The sequence below is a fragment of the Haemorhous mexicanus genome, chromosome 9 (assembly GCF_027477595.1).
Source record: "Haemorhous mexicanus isolate bHaeMex1 chromosome 9, bHaeMex1.pri, whole genome shotgun sequence".
Lineage (NCBI taxonomy): Eukaryota > Metazoa > Chordata > Aves > Passeriformes > Fringillidae > Haemorhous > Haemorhous mexicanus.
Genome location: NC_082349.1, coordinates 17,153,687 through 17,170,611, shown reverse-complemented (window position 1 = coordinate 17,170,611; position 16,925 = coordinate 17,153,687). Strand labels below are relative to the sequence as shown.

Sequence of the window (16,925 nt, the reverse complement as noted above, 5' to 3'; positions counted from 1 at the left end):
ACACACAAACCCCAGAAGCAACAAAACAACACCCAAATCCAAAAACCCAAGACAAAATTAAAACCACCACCACCCCCCACATCCTTTATTTGCAATGGAATCTACTATACTCATTGTTTTTGAGACAAAATTCGTAGTAACATTAACATAACTGAATAAAGAATTTAAACTAAAACCAGATGTTATTACTGGCACCTTCAAACCAGTGGAATTTTTCAAGATTTTGTGATTCAGATAACACTAAAATGTAACACAACTGTGCTGTGTATCAGTTTCTCTCAGAGCTTCTAAGATATGAGCCTCAAAATACAAAGTCAAGTCCTCCTATATTTCACCACAGCCTTCGGAATCATAATCTGTACGGTAGGAATAACATTATTCATAAAACCTTTATTTCTAGTAGAAATGTACTTCCTCTGATAAATCAAACAGTACAAAAACACATACTGTTCCCCTTGTTTAACAAGATATTTTTCCTTAAATTACAAAGAAAACAAGAAGAGTGATGTAATTCAACCATAAGTGCACTTCCATTAGAAAAGTTACAATTTAAAAAAGGTAAGACAACCCTATTACAGCATATTTGAACACTGAAGTGGCATACACAAAAGCTGATTACAAACTTCAGTGTTCTGAGAAGAAAACCCACACTTTTGAACTGTCATAGCTGATTCCTTATTCTTTACAAAACATGTACCAAGTCCTAACTCTTTAACAGCTCATTTTTCATACTGTTTCTGTAATCCAGCATATTAAAAGGACAGTGGAGTCCATAAATACATTCTGCACCACTTCAGGAGCTCCATACTGAAAGCCAGCAAATTTATAGCATAATCAGTGTCCATACTTCTGAAGCAATTCAGCACTCATTCAGGACAGAAATAAACATGAACCACAGGGTCACACTGGCCATAGTGACACCAGGCCATACCAATTTCTCGTTTGAGAGCCAAGTGCTTTTTGAGAGTCAAATGAATAGTCAAAGTAGAAATTAAAAGGTACTTCAGCAGAAGCAATTATTTCCTTCTTGACTAAACTGATCAAAATAGAAGAGTATTCACATTAAAATCCAGTGGAGATCTGAACAATATAGATGAACAAGCACCAAATCTCAGTACTTTATCTGTGACTGGACCTCGAGGTTCAGAACTGGGCCCAGTATTTTCATTTATATTTATTTATCAATGAGCTGCATGAAGGGGCAGATGACTCCTCAGCATGTCTGCTGGTGACACAAAGCTGGGAGGAGAGGCCAACATCAGGATAAATCTCTGTAAATAAGCAATGGTCTAGGAACTGTCAAAGAAACACTACAGAAATTCTGACAAACAGCCTCAAATATTGAATAAAACATGACATAATGAGAAAATCCAAACCCATCTCTTTCATACTGCATAAAATGATTATATCTTTTATTACATTGCATATAAAACTGAAACCATCTAATTGCACATGGGAGTTTCAACTTTGTTTTTAACATTAATAGTTTGATTTAAAAAAACCACTGAAAATTGATGTTTCATATCTGGGGAGCCTTAACATGTAATAACTTAGCAAAAACATTTAAAAATCAGTGATTAAAGCTTGCCAACTTGTAATCAAAAAGCCACCAGGATTTTGTGGTAGAAAAAATTATACCAAGTGACTTTTCCTCAGGTATTTCTTTTTTTAGTTTTGATGTCATTACATATCACTGCGTAAAACCATGCATATTTTTTAGAAAGAAAATTTACAAAACTAAAATTAAATGTAATTAATTAATTTGCAACAGCATTCTGAATTCAGTGCATCTTTAGCATACATGGAAAATTAAAGACACTCACCAGTCAACTACTTTTTTTCCAAAGAGAATTATTTGGAAAGGAAACTATTTGATACTATTGTCCCCATCAGCCTCAGAGAAATACTAAATGTTTAAAACATTCAAAAGATCACTTATCAAAATATATTTGATTAAATTTTGAGTGTTCTTCTTATGGTATCACATACCATATCATAAAACAGTCACAAGGAAGATTAATTTCCCACATGTCCCAAAATGCTTTATAAGAATATGCAAAATTATTACTCTTTTATGGGAGCAGAATGCACAATTTGCATTAAAAAAAACCTCTCAAGGCTAATTGTGAAAACAACATTTGTTTTCATATCATAAAAAAGCATAAGCAAAATACTTAACTGATAAACTGAAATACATGAAGTATTCTACATCAAGATTAAGTATATCCACTACCCAGTTACAAAGCAGATTAGTAAACTCAAACAAAGGCAGCAAAACTGGATAAGGTAAAAGTTGAGAATATATTATCCTAACTTCTCAGCAGTACCCTGAAACAGCACTTTAGCAATTACAATCTCAATGCAGTTTTTCAGAATGCTAGATTTCTTCTGTTTCTTAACTCTGATGCAACTTCATTCTTCTGTGAATTGAAAAAAACCTTGTACAGTCTAGAAAGACTTCTGTAAGAAGAGAAATACAGAAGAGAATGATCACTGCTTGCAATTTGACCTTCCCCTCTGAATGAGAATTACACTTGAGCCCAAATCACTTAAATGAATATACCCTTGATGGTAATGTCATGGGACATAGGTTAATTCTAGGCATTTCCTAAATTGTAAAATGAAAGCTTATACTTAATATATATATTTTTCAGTTCCCAAAGTTCTACTGGACCTGGTTTTACTGTAATTGGTAAAAATTCAGTTTTCAAACTAGATTTCATATATATAAGCATGAATCAACTGACATGAGATGCGCCCTGCACTAGTGGCATTAGTCCATCAGGCTGGCACACATTTGGAATTAGTCCATTAGGCTGGAAAAACTCATTTGCTATCAACCTGTTGCAATTAGAGTACACTCCTGATAATAAAATTAAAGTTTCTTTTTTTTCTGGTTACATACAAACAATCAAAATCTTTCATGCCTTTTAAGAATATATAGTAGCACAAAATAAAAACTTGAATTTCTAGCATTCCACAAACCAGATCATTCATACAAACAAATGCATCAACTATTTACTTCATAGAGACAATCAACAGTAACATAAGAATAATTCAGAAATAATTTAATGTTCTCTAAACTCTTGTGGTTCTCAGCACTCACCTTAAATGTTGGTCACCAACATCTGTGTCATTTGTTTTACTTCCATGTTAAAATCATGCTGAAATAACATGTACTAATATCTTAACAATAATACTTATAACTAAGCCATGTATCTGATTGACACAGAATTTTGTTGCTCAAGATTACTGCAAACATTTCATATCAAGGATTCCAAACTCAACAATCAACTAAAATGCAAATTAATATGTTTTTCACCCATGCTGCAAAAAAGTTTCCCCCACTTAAACAAAGAACTGGAGAGTCTACACAATACATTTATCCCAACATCTGCACAGTCATCTCTGATTGCTGAATTTGTGTATCTTGGAAACAATTCTTCTAATTTTTACACCTCTAATGTATAAACTAGTAATAGGTTTTTGCAATAAGCAGGTGTAATAGGTAAAGAACTCTAACAGAAACAAGTACATTCCCAGAAACTACAGCAGAAAACTGAGTAGCAGTTAAACTGAGCCACGACATCTATAAATGCACAGCTAGTAGGCAAATACTGACATGAATTCAGACACATAAAATTGTGGAGAAAATACTGAATAAAGGTGTTTTTCCAAGATGTAACTTAGGATTCCTAATATTAATGTAGGGCAACAGCACACCAAATGTAATTCAAATGAACTACTTGCACCTGAAACAGTAAACAGTTTCCAGCCAGATGACTGTAATTAGATAAGAAATAATACCTTTTGTGTCATCTGGTATTAAATACAGCTTTACTAAAATGTCTTTTAATATACTGCCCTTAAAGTCAAAATATAATGCTTAAATGTGCAGTTTATGAGATTTTCTAAAACATATTTACCATTGTTTCCAGTCAAAAAAGTTAAAGCAATGATAGCTACTGAATGGAATTTCCTCATATGGAAATATTGATTATGAAAGCCTTCTGAAATACTAACATGAAAGCTTTCAGCAATACCTCTACAGGTGCTGCAGCTGTTCTATACCATGTTATAGAGATGATAAAAACACATCATACAAAGCCCAGAAGAAAAGTGCACACATCAGAAAGCATGCTGTACCCCAGAAAATGACCTTACAAATAACTTTGTGTAACTTCTACTTCTTCATTGTTAACTTGTCTTCCTCTTTTATTCATGTCTTTTCCTCATAAAATAGAAGTTAACCTAAGCAGAATACAGAAACTAATAGTGCTGAAGCAACTGAATGAATGGTAACACCAAAGGAAAGAAAGATGATGAATAAAAATTACATAAGATAGTCTAAACAAACTAAAAATGGAGCAAGTAAATTGTTAGGAACTTCTAGCAAATTAAGATCAGAAGAAACTGTTTTCAGAACAAAGACAAACAGAATCTGATGGTAAAAAAAGAAAGCCATTCAAGACGTTAGGGTGCCATTTCCTGCTATAAACCTACTATGGATTAGCTTTAGTGGCAGAAACTATCGAAAGGTAAAGGGTCCAACTACAAGCAAAGCCTCAAACCCCTTGACTACAGCAGGAATGCATAGATTTTTAGTTATATTTTTCAAGTGCTCTTATCAGCTTTCTGCAAAATACAGTAATATTTTTAAAAGTATTTCTTGCAATGACGTTAAGCTTCATACTGTGCCACTTTGAGATAATTTAAATCAACTGAAAATAAATGAAAAATCTGCAAAGCGCTCTTGACGAAATGCTTTAAAATTCACCACCTTCCTTAAAAAACAAAAACCCCTCTGCACCACATGAAACATTGTTTTACATTGATTAAGAAAGGACAGGAAGAACATTACGAAAAGCTATTTCAATTTTATGAAAAGCTATGGTTTTTACCACCACAGAGTCAGTGGTAACAGTCCTGAAAGGATAACAGGGAACATCCAAGCAACTGTTAGATTAACTAGGGAGATAGAGGAGCATGATCCTCTTCCCACAATGAACACAAGTTAGCAAAAAAACCAAACCTCTTTTCCAATGACATAATGAAGAAAAGCAGTCAGGAAAGCCACAAGTTTCAGGTTTGACTTACAGTCTGATTATGCCTGCATGATTAGAAGTTGAAACACTTAGTACAAAGTACTAATAATAGTCTATCGAGATCATAAGAAACATTTACATAGAAGGTCTTAAAATTCACATTTCCCAGTATCCATATATATAAACTAACAGCAGTATTCCCACCTAATGTGTGCATAAAGATCTGTAGAAGCTCTCCTTTCAGAAATACAACTCAAGGTTGAAATTTGAGTTTGGAGCACTGATATGGTTACCTCATTAGTGTAAAAAGCATGAATCCTGGCCATTCAGCACAACCACCTTAAGACAATTACATGTTTTCTCAAAAATTGCAAGGGATTTTCTACAAATGATGTTAAAATGTATTCATTACACAGCCCACAATTACAGCCTTGAAATATAAAGCAGACAGAACATGGAAAAACATTCACTAAGAATCACTACACATAAATGCCACTGGCATCTCATCTTTAAGACTATTTTAACTCTTTTAAGAAAATTATTTCAGTTGGACTATTGAGACTTCAGTGAAACTGAAGGACAACCCCGCAGAACCAAAATAATTGGAAGTCACTGGGGGCTAAGACATACACGCCAGCAGGAAGGGCAGGTAGGACACTGCCTAACCCCGGGTTGTTTGCACCTCCTGCAGTTTAACATACAGAGCCAATCCCCGGTTTTACAAAACTCCAATTCCAATCCACTGAGTAGATGTTTCTTCCAGTAAAAACTTCTTGTTGCACTCAGCTACTCTTACTTCACTGCTTCTCTCTCAGGAACACAGAGCATAAAGCTGGAACTTGGGGAAATCCACCCGGATCTCTCAAGCGCTAGCCTAGCACAGGAGGAACTGCAACACTGTTCCTGGAAGGATGGTAATTATTCTCCCTAGCACCAATACCAAAGTGAACGTGTTTCTTAGGAAGCTGTTTTGGAAAGAAGTTACCCTTGTTATTAAAGAGAGGTCTTAGTATTAACAGGGTCTCAAACTTGGGGAGGTAAGTTAAAAGATCTAGTCTCTGTGATTGCAAAACATCAGCAGAAATAACACAAAAGACCTCACAGCTTTAACAAAACAAAGAAGCAATCAAGATAAACCAAAACAAATAACCCACAACCCTGTCCCCTCAATCTCAACCTAAACACTTAATCAGACCACCACACCTCTTGCTGCAGGAGTAAATATTTGAGTATCATGCAGAGCCAGGATACTTCACAAAACTGCTCAGCTTGCCTCACATGGGGACATTTCTAGTTAAGTTTCATGGAACTGTACAGTCTACATTCCCCTCACATTACTGCAATGTAGAAAAATCCCAGACATTTGGATTTTCCTGATAAGTTACTATTTATTTTCAAGAAATTAATTTTTCCTCTTTAAACATGCCATCTTCTTAGACACGAAACCTAACCAGATATTCCAGTCTGGTTTTTACCATTTTATTACAACATGCTGGAGAACTTTTCAAGACAAGTTCATCCTTTTCTTGCCCTCCTCCAAACAAATTTGTAACACCTTGACCATATTGCACAGATCCTGAATGTCATCATCTGTTGTTTAGCCAATTTCCCAGATAATAAAAAACACATTTACTGAGATAAAGCTTTTCATTAAATAAATTATAAATACTCTGAAAATCAAATTTTCACCATTCATAAATCTAAGTACATATCCTTGTTCTTCTAACTCACAGTTCATAGCAGTCAAACTCATGAAAAAGATCCATTAAATTAAAGAAAATAACATCAATAATTGTTGCTGATTTAAATAATACTGTGTGTCAACTACAAGCTACGGTTAGAACTGGTTGGCAAATATTCCCTTTCTCAAAAACAAAACAAGGCTTGGAAAATTTCCTGATAATACAGTATTTAGTCTCACACACATTAATAAGTTTCACTGGTCCTGTGAGATCTTTGCTCATAAAATGAACAAGCATTGGTAAAATTAAATATGTAAATAAGTACCTGCATTATTAGGGTCCAAATAAAGTAGGTATTAGGGGCATGAGGGAACCCACATTTGACTTTAGAGAACAAAAATTGTTTTATCAGTCATCCTTAGTGGACCTTCAAACTGTTTTCCATTTACTAATCACAAATTTGAAGTTGTTTTCAGGGAACAACTAAGATAAAACATTTCATTTAAAAGCATATAATGCACATCATATCTTTACTGGTTTATGCCTTTTACATTAAAGTCTCAAAGTTTAACCTTTCTTTCACCTGATTATTTGACTTCTTTCCTGAATCTCAAATCTATGTCCATGCTAAAACTTGTTACCATTTTCTCCTTTTTTTTTTTTTTTGATCAGTCTCTTTCTAGCCATTCCAGTATCTGCAATCTTTAGGCATTCTCTACCCATCTCATTTCTCAACCACACCACATCCTGTTCCCTGGTACTGAGAGATCATCCTTTCACCCACATGTTTTTCACCCAGCACTATCTGGGTGCATTATCTCTATCACATCAAACATTAGCTTCTTAACCTCACTTTCAAGGGCACTGCCGGCTGATTCCTGCTCATTACCTCATCACACCAAAGGATTACTGTTTGCTTCCCTTGAGACACCAACACTCCCTGCACTTTTCAACAAGTATTTCCTGCACTCTCTCAGGTTGTTTGGGTGCTCATCCCCTGCAAACACCACAAAGGTCTGCCCCACTGCTACCCTTTGCTGGCAAGGCTCACCCAAAGGAACAGCCACAGGGATGCAGCTGAGATCACTGCCCACTGAGCTGAACAATACTGGGGTTTGCACAACTCTCGTTTGGCACCACCACTCCGTGACCCAGCCCCTGCTGACACTCAAAGTGAACTGGACTGAGGATGCTCTCTATACTGAGTTTGTGTAGAATGTGCACAAGGACATATGTGACTAACAGTACTAGGTCCGATGTAAATACAAACATAAAACACACTCCCATGATTGATTACAAATGTTAAATACCCTAAATATTCCTCTGTGACTGGCATCACATAAATACGGGGCGGAAATGCAGGACAATTAGATGCCCTAACAGATAGCTGAAGAACACTTTATCCATTAATCATAAGGATTAAAAAGTGTTGGATACTATAAATACTACAATTCCCTCTTATAGAGTATTCCCCTGCTGTAGAGACAGCCAACTGCATTGGAGCACAGGTGTTGTCTGGGGTTCACACACATCAATTATTTTCCCACTCACAGCCACAAAAAAAACCCCATGCCACCTAGACCAAATGCTTACTTGAAGATATTATTAGAAAAGTAAAACATTACTAACCTCCTCTGAAAGAAATGAGGCATCTGGGGTAAAGACAAAGTGTACAAGAAGCATACCCATATTCAAAGAAAACACCCTCCAATTACTCTACCAATCAGAATATGCAAAGTGAGGTTTTCACACACACTCAAATTGGGCATCCATCATGAGAAAGAATCCAGCAATCAAAAGTTCTCTTTACAAAGGATTTACAATGCAGATGGAGAGCCAAAAGGCACACTCATCTTCATCACCTCACATCTGGTTACCTCAAGTATGCCAGAAGTTAAGGCTGCCTAACTCTCCACTGCAATTGCTGTCATATTTCAGAAGTTCTTCAGTACTTAAATAACTCCAAACTCAAATCCAGTGGAGGTAATTTCATTGTACCATGCTGAAAAAGTATCTTTTACTTAATATGGAACTACAAAAAAGCATGTTGTACTATTTCTTGTGTACCAGCCAGGGAGAAGCGATTCACACAGTACCTGCCTTTGGAACAAACATTTGTGAATATCCAAATCACAGCAACCATCCCAGCTACTATGTAGTAAATTAACTCTACCTCCTCCTAAACCAGGATCAAAGTGAACGGGTTACTTTCAACATTTTAAAACACCGTATTACTGTGTCCTTAGACATAAAGAATGCTAAAGTATTCTACAAATATTGCTACAACATTAATTGATTAAAACAAACTAAGTATAATCCAATTTTACAAAGCAACTAACAGGGACAAAAAGTTTATTTGCCCAAGATGACACAAGAGTTCCACATTAAAGCTCAAGAAAGATTCAGGTCTTGCAATATTAGCTTTTTAGCTCACACTAAGACTGCATTTCTCCTTCAAAAAATGTAAACAGTAATAAAACTACAGGGAAATGTACAAAGCACCACGCCAGAAAAAAGTTTAATCAGTCTAATGCCCTGTTCATTGCACTGACAAAGCAGAAGCAGAGTTCTGAATAAAATAAATTTAAAAAAAAATCAAAGAAAAGGTATTAATCAATCTTAGATGTAACTATTTCAAATTTCTACACAGTAGAAAATTTCAGAAAATTCAATACACCTACAATTCAGCCCTTTCCTGTTCTAGTCACCTAGCATGAAATGTAATACTCCTTCCACTCTCCTCTTAGACTCGAATTTGCAGCTGAAAAAAACCCCAGCAATGCAGAAACTTATTGCAGATAATTCCATAAACAAAGTCAGTGCAGAGGGTCTGCATTTTAATGAAAACCAGAAGGCTTTTATTAGTATAATACTTTTTTTCCTTCTTTTCCCATCCAGCTGAAGCACTGACACACATCTGAAGACAAACCTCTAAACCTTCTGCCAAGAGAGCACTGGGACTGGGGTACGTAAACTCACTAGGGGCAAAATGAAACAATCTGACTGGAATTTCAGCTTTCACTGAACAGTTTGTTCACCATTACAAGGAAAAAGCTGAACATATCTGGACTTCAGGGAATTCTTTACCAAAAAGAACTCAAGTTCTTTAAAAAGTATGCACACGTGTTGCATGAACAATAAAAATTTAATCTGAATTGTGTTAAATAACTTCCCCTCCACAAAAAAATAAAACACCCTATGTTGCTCAATTACTAGCTTTACCAAGAACACTAAAAAGTGCTCTGTAAATGTGAGGACTGAAGTATTTAAAGATTCTATATTAACAAATGAGGGTCTCACCCAGATCAGTCCAGTGTAAGAACTCATTTAAATACAACACTAACTTTTAGATATCACACTTATTTCAGTACGTCTACAGCATCAGTGATTACACAAGCAATAACTACAAACCTTTTGTCTTCCAGCATTTACCTGCCACCAGCTGAAAGCACCAATCATACCTACTGGGGCAACCCTCAGCTCATGAGCACATTGCCAACAGACTTATCTTCCCATGATTTTTTCCACCACAAATTCTGAGGGATTTGCCATTCCAGAGGTCATTATTTTGACAGATACACATTTTAAAGAAATCCTCAGCTTGGCTGAGATAAAGATCCTACAATCTCCAACAACCTTTTTACTATTCTCACTCAGGAAATCAAATAAGAGCTGCAGCTTTTAAAATCTTGATAAAGGCAACTCTCAGATTTTGTACTACCAACAAGGATACTGCATACATCTTTTACAAGACAACAATATTTTTCCAGTGTTCAGAATTTCCAGATTAGTAAAGTCCCATATATGTTTGTACAAGCTTCACTGAAAAGCATATATACTTCCAAGTATGTAAACAAGTGGGGCCATAAATAAAAACACATGCCTTTTTAATAGATATCAGATGATAAAGTTTTCAAAACTCAAAAAAAAACCCTTTCTAAACAGACAGTCAAAGACACACGTATGCATTCTTAAATTATGTTCAACATCAAATCCAAACTGATAGTCTCATGACAATGACACACCCCTTCCTGGAAAAAACAGTAAAAAGGTCAGATGTTTATGAACCAGACAATTGCTGGAAAAATATGGACAAACATTTCCAACTAAAACTCAGTAGAATTGTTTTCACACCAAAGCCAAACGTGGCTACACTTTCAATAACCAAGTATTTGATCCTTACATAACTTTCTAGTTGGAAACCTCAGGTCTTCCCAAGGCTGAGGTAAGCCACACAGCACGGCTTGTGAAAGACTGGAACCTCCCAGAGATCAGGCATTTTATCCAGCATGTCACCCAAGACAGGGGAAATGTGCAACCATCCCATGCATCTGGAAAACACTGTAATCTTATACTTCAGCCACAAGACACATTCCTCGCACACATTTGCAGACCACAGCAGCAAAAGTACCTACTGAAGAGACAATCTATACAGAGTGCTGTTTGCAATCTTTGGGCTAAGCTGATGGAGAAATCTAGGGACAAAAAAAGAAAAAAAAAAAATCCACGTTCCATCTCTCAAACGTCCCCCTGTTAAACAGAGTATTGTCTTTAACAGAGTATTTGTTAGCACATTGGAAAGTAAGCTTACAAAACATTAAGATTCAAAAGCACATAAGAACTTCCATATGGGATATGGCTTGATATTCAGAATTATTTACAGTGGTTTTTTTATCTGTATTAACAATGCTATTAACTACATAACCACATCCACATTAACAGTCAAGAAAGGTTTCTCAGTTTCAAGAGAAAAATTTTTTTTGGTTCAAAAAAAAACTTCTATTTAGCTAAAAATAAATCTAACCTAGTAAACAAAAATACAAAATATTACTACAGCAGAAGTATGCTACATAATAGCTACTTTTTGACATTAACTCTTTCATATTTACATTCTGTGGATGTTTTTCATATATAATTACACTTGACAACTTAAGATTAGGCAACATCACCATATGACTTATCTTCTACAAAAAAAGACTAAGATTTTAAAGCAAGAAGGAAACAATGTCTGAAAGCAGGACTGAAAGCACAAGAAAAATTTTAGCAGCTTTTGAGAAACTACTGATGCAACCGAGTTATTTAATATTTTTAATAACAGAACTTGGGTTTATACAAAGAATGAATTTTGTTTAAGGAAAGATTAAAAAGAGCACATCACCAAATATACTTTGATCTTTCTTTGGTCCAACATAACTAATTTCTAAAATACTACTTTACAGTGCCAGTGGTTTCTTAATTATAAAAGATGGTGTGCTTCTGGCCCCAAGGAGCTCACAACAATAGTATCATTAAATCTTCTGTAGCCATTTCTTTTTAATCATGAAATCTCAGCACAAAAAGCCCTCAGCAAAATTTCTGTTTTAAATATTTATCAAGAGGTGAGAAACAGATGGCTAGACTGGTTCTACAGACTGAAAATGTTCTGACATGGTATTCAAACTCTTTTTCTGCCAACTGCTATTAAGGAGTTCACAGGGGTTGGAACAACAGAACGTGCATCCAAAGTTAAAGAATATCCTTCCTGGTTGTTGATTTTTTTTTGGTTTTTTTTAAGAGACAGCACAAACTCTTTAATTCATTTCCAAAGAAGCCACTTCAGAGTGCCAATCACACTGTCTCCTCTCATTACACCAAGAACTTCATTATCAGCTACACTCCAGTCTCCAAAGCTTAGTAAGCCTTTAGAATCAATGCACATGCACTACATATTTGATTTAACAGCACAATAACCCAAGATGGCAATAACCAGATGTATTTTTTAAATATTCTATGTTAATGCTATTTGTACACTTCACACCCACCACAAAAAGAACTCCAGATGTACAGAAACATACACACTGCACAGATGCTCATGCTGAGAAGATTCTTAAACATATCATAATCTAACATTTTTATTTCCAAATATTTAAAGTTACTAAACCCCACTCCAATTTTAGTCCCATCAATCTATTTTTGCTTTGGATATCGCAGCACAGTGTGATAGAAAGAGAGACAAACTCCAAGAAAAGTATCTGTATCTAAATAAACAGCAGCAACTTTCTGTTACAAATGAAGTGCAGCAACGCTACTTTGCCATTCCGTGCCACCTTTCTTCAGATGATTACTGCTTTACAAATGTTATCTACAAAGAAATTATATATCAGAGATAGGAAAATTTGGCACCTAACATTAAAATGTATTTCAACTGAATTAGACAAGACTTGCCAGTGCTCTCTACTCTGTTCTAACCCTTAAGAGAATATTATGGAAAGCAGTTCACCAAAGTATCTTGGGTCCCATGTGGTCATACCATAAGGAACATGCTAGAGAGTGACCACAAAGATACACACACCAATGAGAATAAAATCATTTGTTGAATACTACTTTCAAAGCATAATCAAAATTTTCTATTGTAGTAAGAAAGCAGAAAAGGAGAGCATATTTCCCACAGCACAGAAAATGTTGTGGAATGAAACAGATCCAATCACAGGATGGCTTACATGATTGGACATTTATTTTGTTATTATTAATTTACATTATTTCATACAATGCTATCAAAAGAAACACAACAAAAAGCATGCTTTTTGGCCAAGACACACTGAAAAGCACCACATGCTTTAGTCTAATCAAGACATACACTTTGGTACAATGCACACTCATTTCAGAGAATGGTGGTGTACTCAAAAAGAAAAAAAAAAATTGCTTGAAAAACAAAGAGCTACCGAATTTAAAGAATTAGAAAATACTGGCCAATCAAAGAAAAACCTTCCTTTGTCCTGTCCCTGATGTAATCATTTAATTAGCACATGTATCATTTCAATAACAGAATTGCTATATTTAATAACTACCACATAAATACCAGACATGAGTTGCTTTCCTTATCCCCTAAGTTTTCTTCTGGTTCCTTATTTGTTTCTATATCCATCTATGCTCAGTTTTTTCCTGTATCCAAAATGTACAGTTTTTTACTGTATCCAAAAAAACATACAGTATAAAACTCCAGAACAATTTAAAAAAATCCTCAGAACTGTGAATCAGCACAAAATATCAAAAAACAGGCATGAAGAGATACAACTTCAGAAAGCGGAGTTGAGGAGATATTGAAAAAGCCTGATACAGAATCACCAAATTTGCTTCAATGAATTAGTGAAGCATACATATGCAAGTGTAAATGCTTTTAAAAATTATTTTCTAGATACCAGACTTAAACCCTTTATGAGCTGAAAGCACTAATGAAGGAGAGCTTTAGGCCCAATGAGGTGCCCAGAAAACCTCTACTGCTCAGGTTTTCTTTTCTCTGCAGCTGGGGACTCTACACCTCGTGCCCTGCTGCCATCAGCAAACACAGAGAAGCTCAGGCTGCCTTCTGAAGATCCACTTGATGCTCATAACAGGCAATGATGGAGGAATTGCTACATCACAACACAGATATGTCTAAGAATTTATTTTTATCTTGTTCAGAGCTCAGTCTTTGAAGAACCACAATACTGTTTTTCCTTGTGTTTTTAACCTAGATTTAAGACAATTCTTAATGAATCTGATTTTCTACCAGATCTCCAAAAAGTAATCTTTACTTGCCCAGCACAAGTTGTTACAACAATTAAAGTTTCATGCTTTTTTCAGTAAGTGAAGCACTGACTATTCTTCCAGCTAAGAAACTGGTTTGACTCATAACATAGTAGATTTTTTTAAAGTATGATTAAATTCAATTTAAAAAAAAAATTTAAAGGTACCCTGTCATGCAAAAACTTGCATTGTCAAAGTCTATTTACATAGTTACAAACAGATCATTTTATGGAGGAAGTTACCTCAGCGTAGAGTTGCAGGTCATCTTCAGGTATCAAGCAAAAAATATGTTAAATTTTGCTAAAATAAAAGTTCTGCAGTAAAATTTTTAGCTTAAAATTCTGACATTATTTCTTCTAACTAATGCATAAGAATTAGTGACTTAGGAATTAAAAGAAATATAATTGGTCAAAATAAATTCAGCTAGTTTCACAACACTGTGAGTTAAATCCCGATCATTAAAAGAAAGTCTGATGTCAAAACCCATCTTTTTGAGTATGTTTCTTAAACACAGGACAAGTTTCATACAAAACTGACCACAAGACAGAGTATAAAACCTTCAACTGTCTTTTACAAGAGTATATAACCTTTAACTGTCATTTACAAGCTGAACAACAACAACAAAAAAAAAACAATTAAGAGGCTACAAAAATAAGCAGATATAAGTACGCTAAAACTCTGTTTTCTAAAGCAATACATATTTGAGTGCTTACAGTCAGTGCTCATCCAAATGCCAACCCCACTCCTCTCAAGTGACACACACACACCCCACCTGAAATTCATACAGGCATGAGCTGCACACACACTCTTGTGTGGCCAATATAAATCACAGCTTTTACTTACTCCTCACTGCCAATGTCTCAACAGTTTTAGATTTCAGGCCTGCTACAGCAGCGTCATCAGTACTTAAAAAGAGTATTTTGCCTGAATTCTCATAGTGCCTACAAATCCTAGTAAAGTACAAGGTACTATGCAAAACACTAAAGTAACCCCTGAATACCTTTAAATCAGGCTTCTCCGCGTAGTACACGTGATGCTATTACATCTTCATTTTGCATAATCAGAGACAACTTAATTCAGGTGGCTTCAGGAGCTCCGCGGGCACTCCCAGTCCCCCGCCCCACCCAGCCACTCCGCCCGCAGCGCCACGGCTGCCCCGGCTCCTCGGGCAACCACTTGGCTCGGTGTGGAGCAGATCTTTGCTCCTCTAGAGACTGATGGCCCTGCACTACTAAACACTGATAAAGGTATTTAATTCAACGCTAAAAAAAAAAAAAAAAAAAAAAAAAAAAAAAAAAAAAAAAAAAAAAACCACCCTGTAATGCTAGGTCCAGATTAAGAGTTCCTGGACCAGACTTCAAGCTGCAACGTTTAGCTTTCTGTAATTTTTTTTTTTTTTTTCTTAGCACAGAAGTCTCTGCTTGACAGTCTTTAAAAGCAAATAAATGCAGGGCAGGCAGCATTTAATGCGGGGACTTTAAACACTCCTTGGTACTATTCTTTTTTACGCCTAAGCATTCCCATGATCAGCGTTAGCTCCAGCAGCAGGAAGCCTGGCAGAGGAGATACAACACGCCGCCACTGCGAGCAGACATCGCCGTGCCTCGCTCGGGCACTCTCCCGGGAGAAGCCCCTCTCTGCCGTCCTCGGCACGGCCAAAGAGCCTTCGGAGGGAAGAGGGGAGCTCTAAGACTAACGCGAGACAGAAACTGCCCGTCTCGTTGCTGCCAAGTCTTCGTATTTAAAACAAACACAAAGCACTGATAGCCAATATTCTGCGGTACTTTTAGAGACAAAGCTATACAGTAGCTGCGTCTAGTTAGGGCCGGCAGCTAACACGCTTTGCTGCTCTGAGCAGCCCGGCGCTTTTCGGGGGAGCAGCAGTTCTGCCGCCGCCCCGAGGCTGCCCGGTGCGGGCCGCTGCCCGAGCCCCGCCGGGACCCCGCCCCGAGCCGTGCCTGGAGCGCGGTGAGGGCCGCGCCGGCGGGCCCCGAGCGCGGCGCTCCCCCGGCCGCACACAAAGCGCCCGTCCCGCCGTGACCGCGCCGGGCGGGCGGAGGGCGAGGGGCCGCCCCGGGGAGCGCCATGGCCGCGCAGGCGGGGCGCGCGCACCGCACCCCGGACGCGGCGCTCCCGCCCCGCCGCGGCCCCCGGCCCAGCGCCGCCGCCCTCCGCCAGCGCCGGACCCCCGCCCCGCCCCAGCCCCTGCCCGTCGCCCCTGCGCCGAACAAAGCACAGCGCCACGGCTCCGGCCGCTCCGCGCCTCCCCGGGGCAGCCGCCCGAGCAGACAAGGGAAGGCGGCGAATCTCAGACACAATGAGAGGCGAGCCGGGACTCACCCACAGCTCCGTGCCCCAGCTCATGGCTGCTCCGCGGGCAGTGCCGGCTCCGGCAGAGGCGGGGATGAGGCGTCGGGCGGCGTCCGGAGAACGGGGCCCCCTCAGGCAGCGCCGGTGCCCTCGGTCACCGGGGAGAGGCGGCGGCGGCGGCGAAGAACGACGTCGCTCCCAGCTCCAGCTCCGCCTGGCTCGGGAGGGGGAGCCGCGGAGGAGACTGGGAGAGGGGCGGGTCCGGCTGGAGCGGCGGGGCCGGGACGGGAGCGGCCGGCGCTGCCCCGGAGCCCCGAGCGGCCGCGGCGCGGAGGTGTCGCGC

At 38.0% G+C, this 16,925-nt stretch overlaps 1 protein-coding gene across 2 annotated transcripts in view; it reads right to left on the bottom strand.

The window, feature by feature from the left end:
- Positions 1 to 16,925, bottom strand: part of FNBP1L (formin binding protein 1 like) — a 54,717-nt gene extending 37,792 nt beyond the window's left edge. For both annotated transcript variants that reach the window (XM_059854265.1, XM_059854266.1), the window contains exon 1: positions 16,613 to 16,925. In XM_059854265.1, coding sequence (XP_059710248.1) covers positions 16,613 to 16,636 — 24 coding nt within the window. In that variant the 5' untranslated portion in view covers positions 16,637 to 16,925. The remainder of the gene's footprint in view (positions 1 to 16,612) is intronic.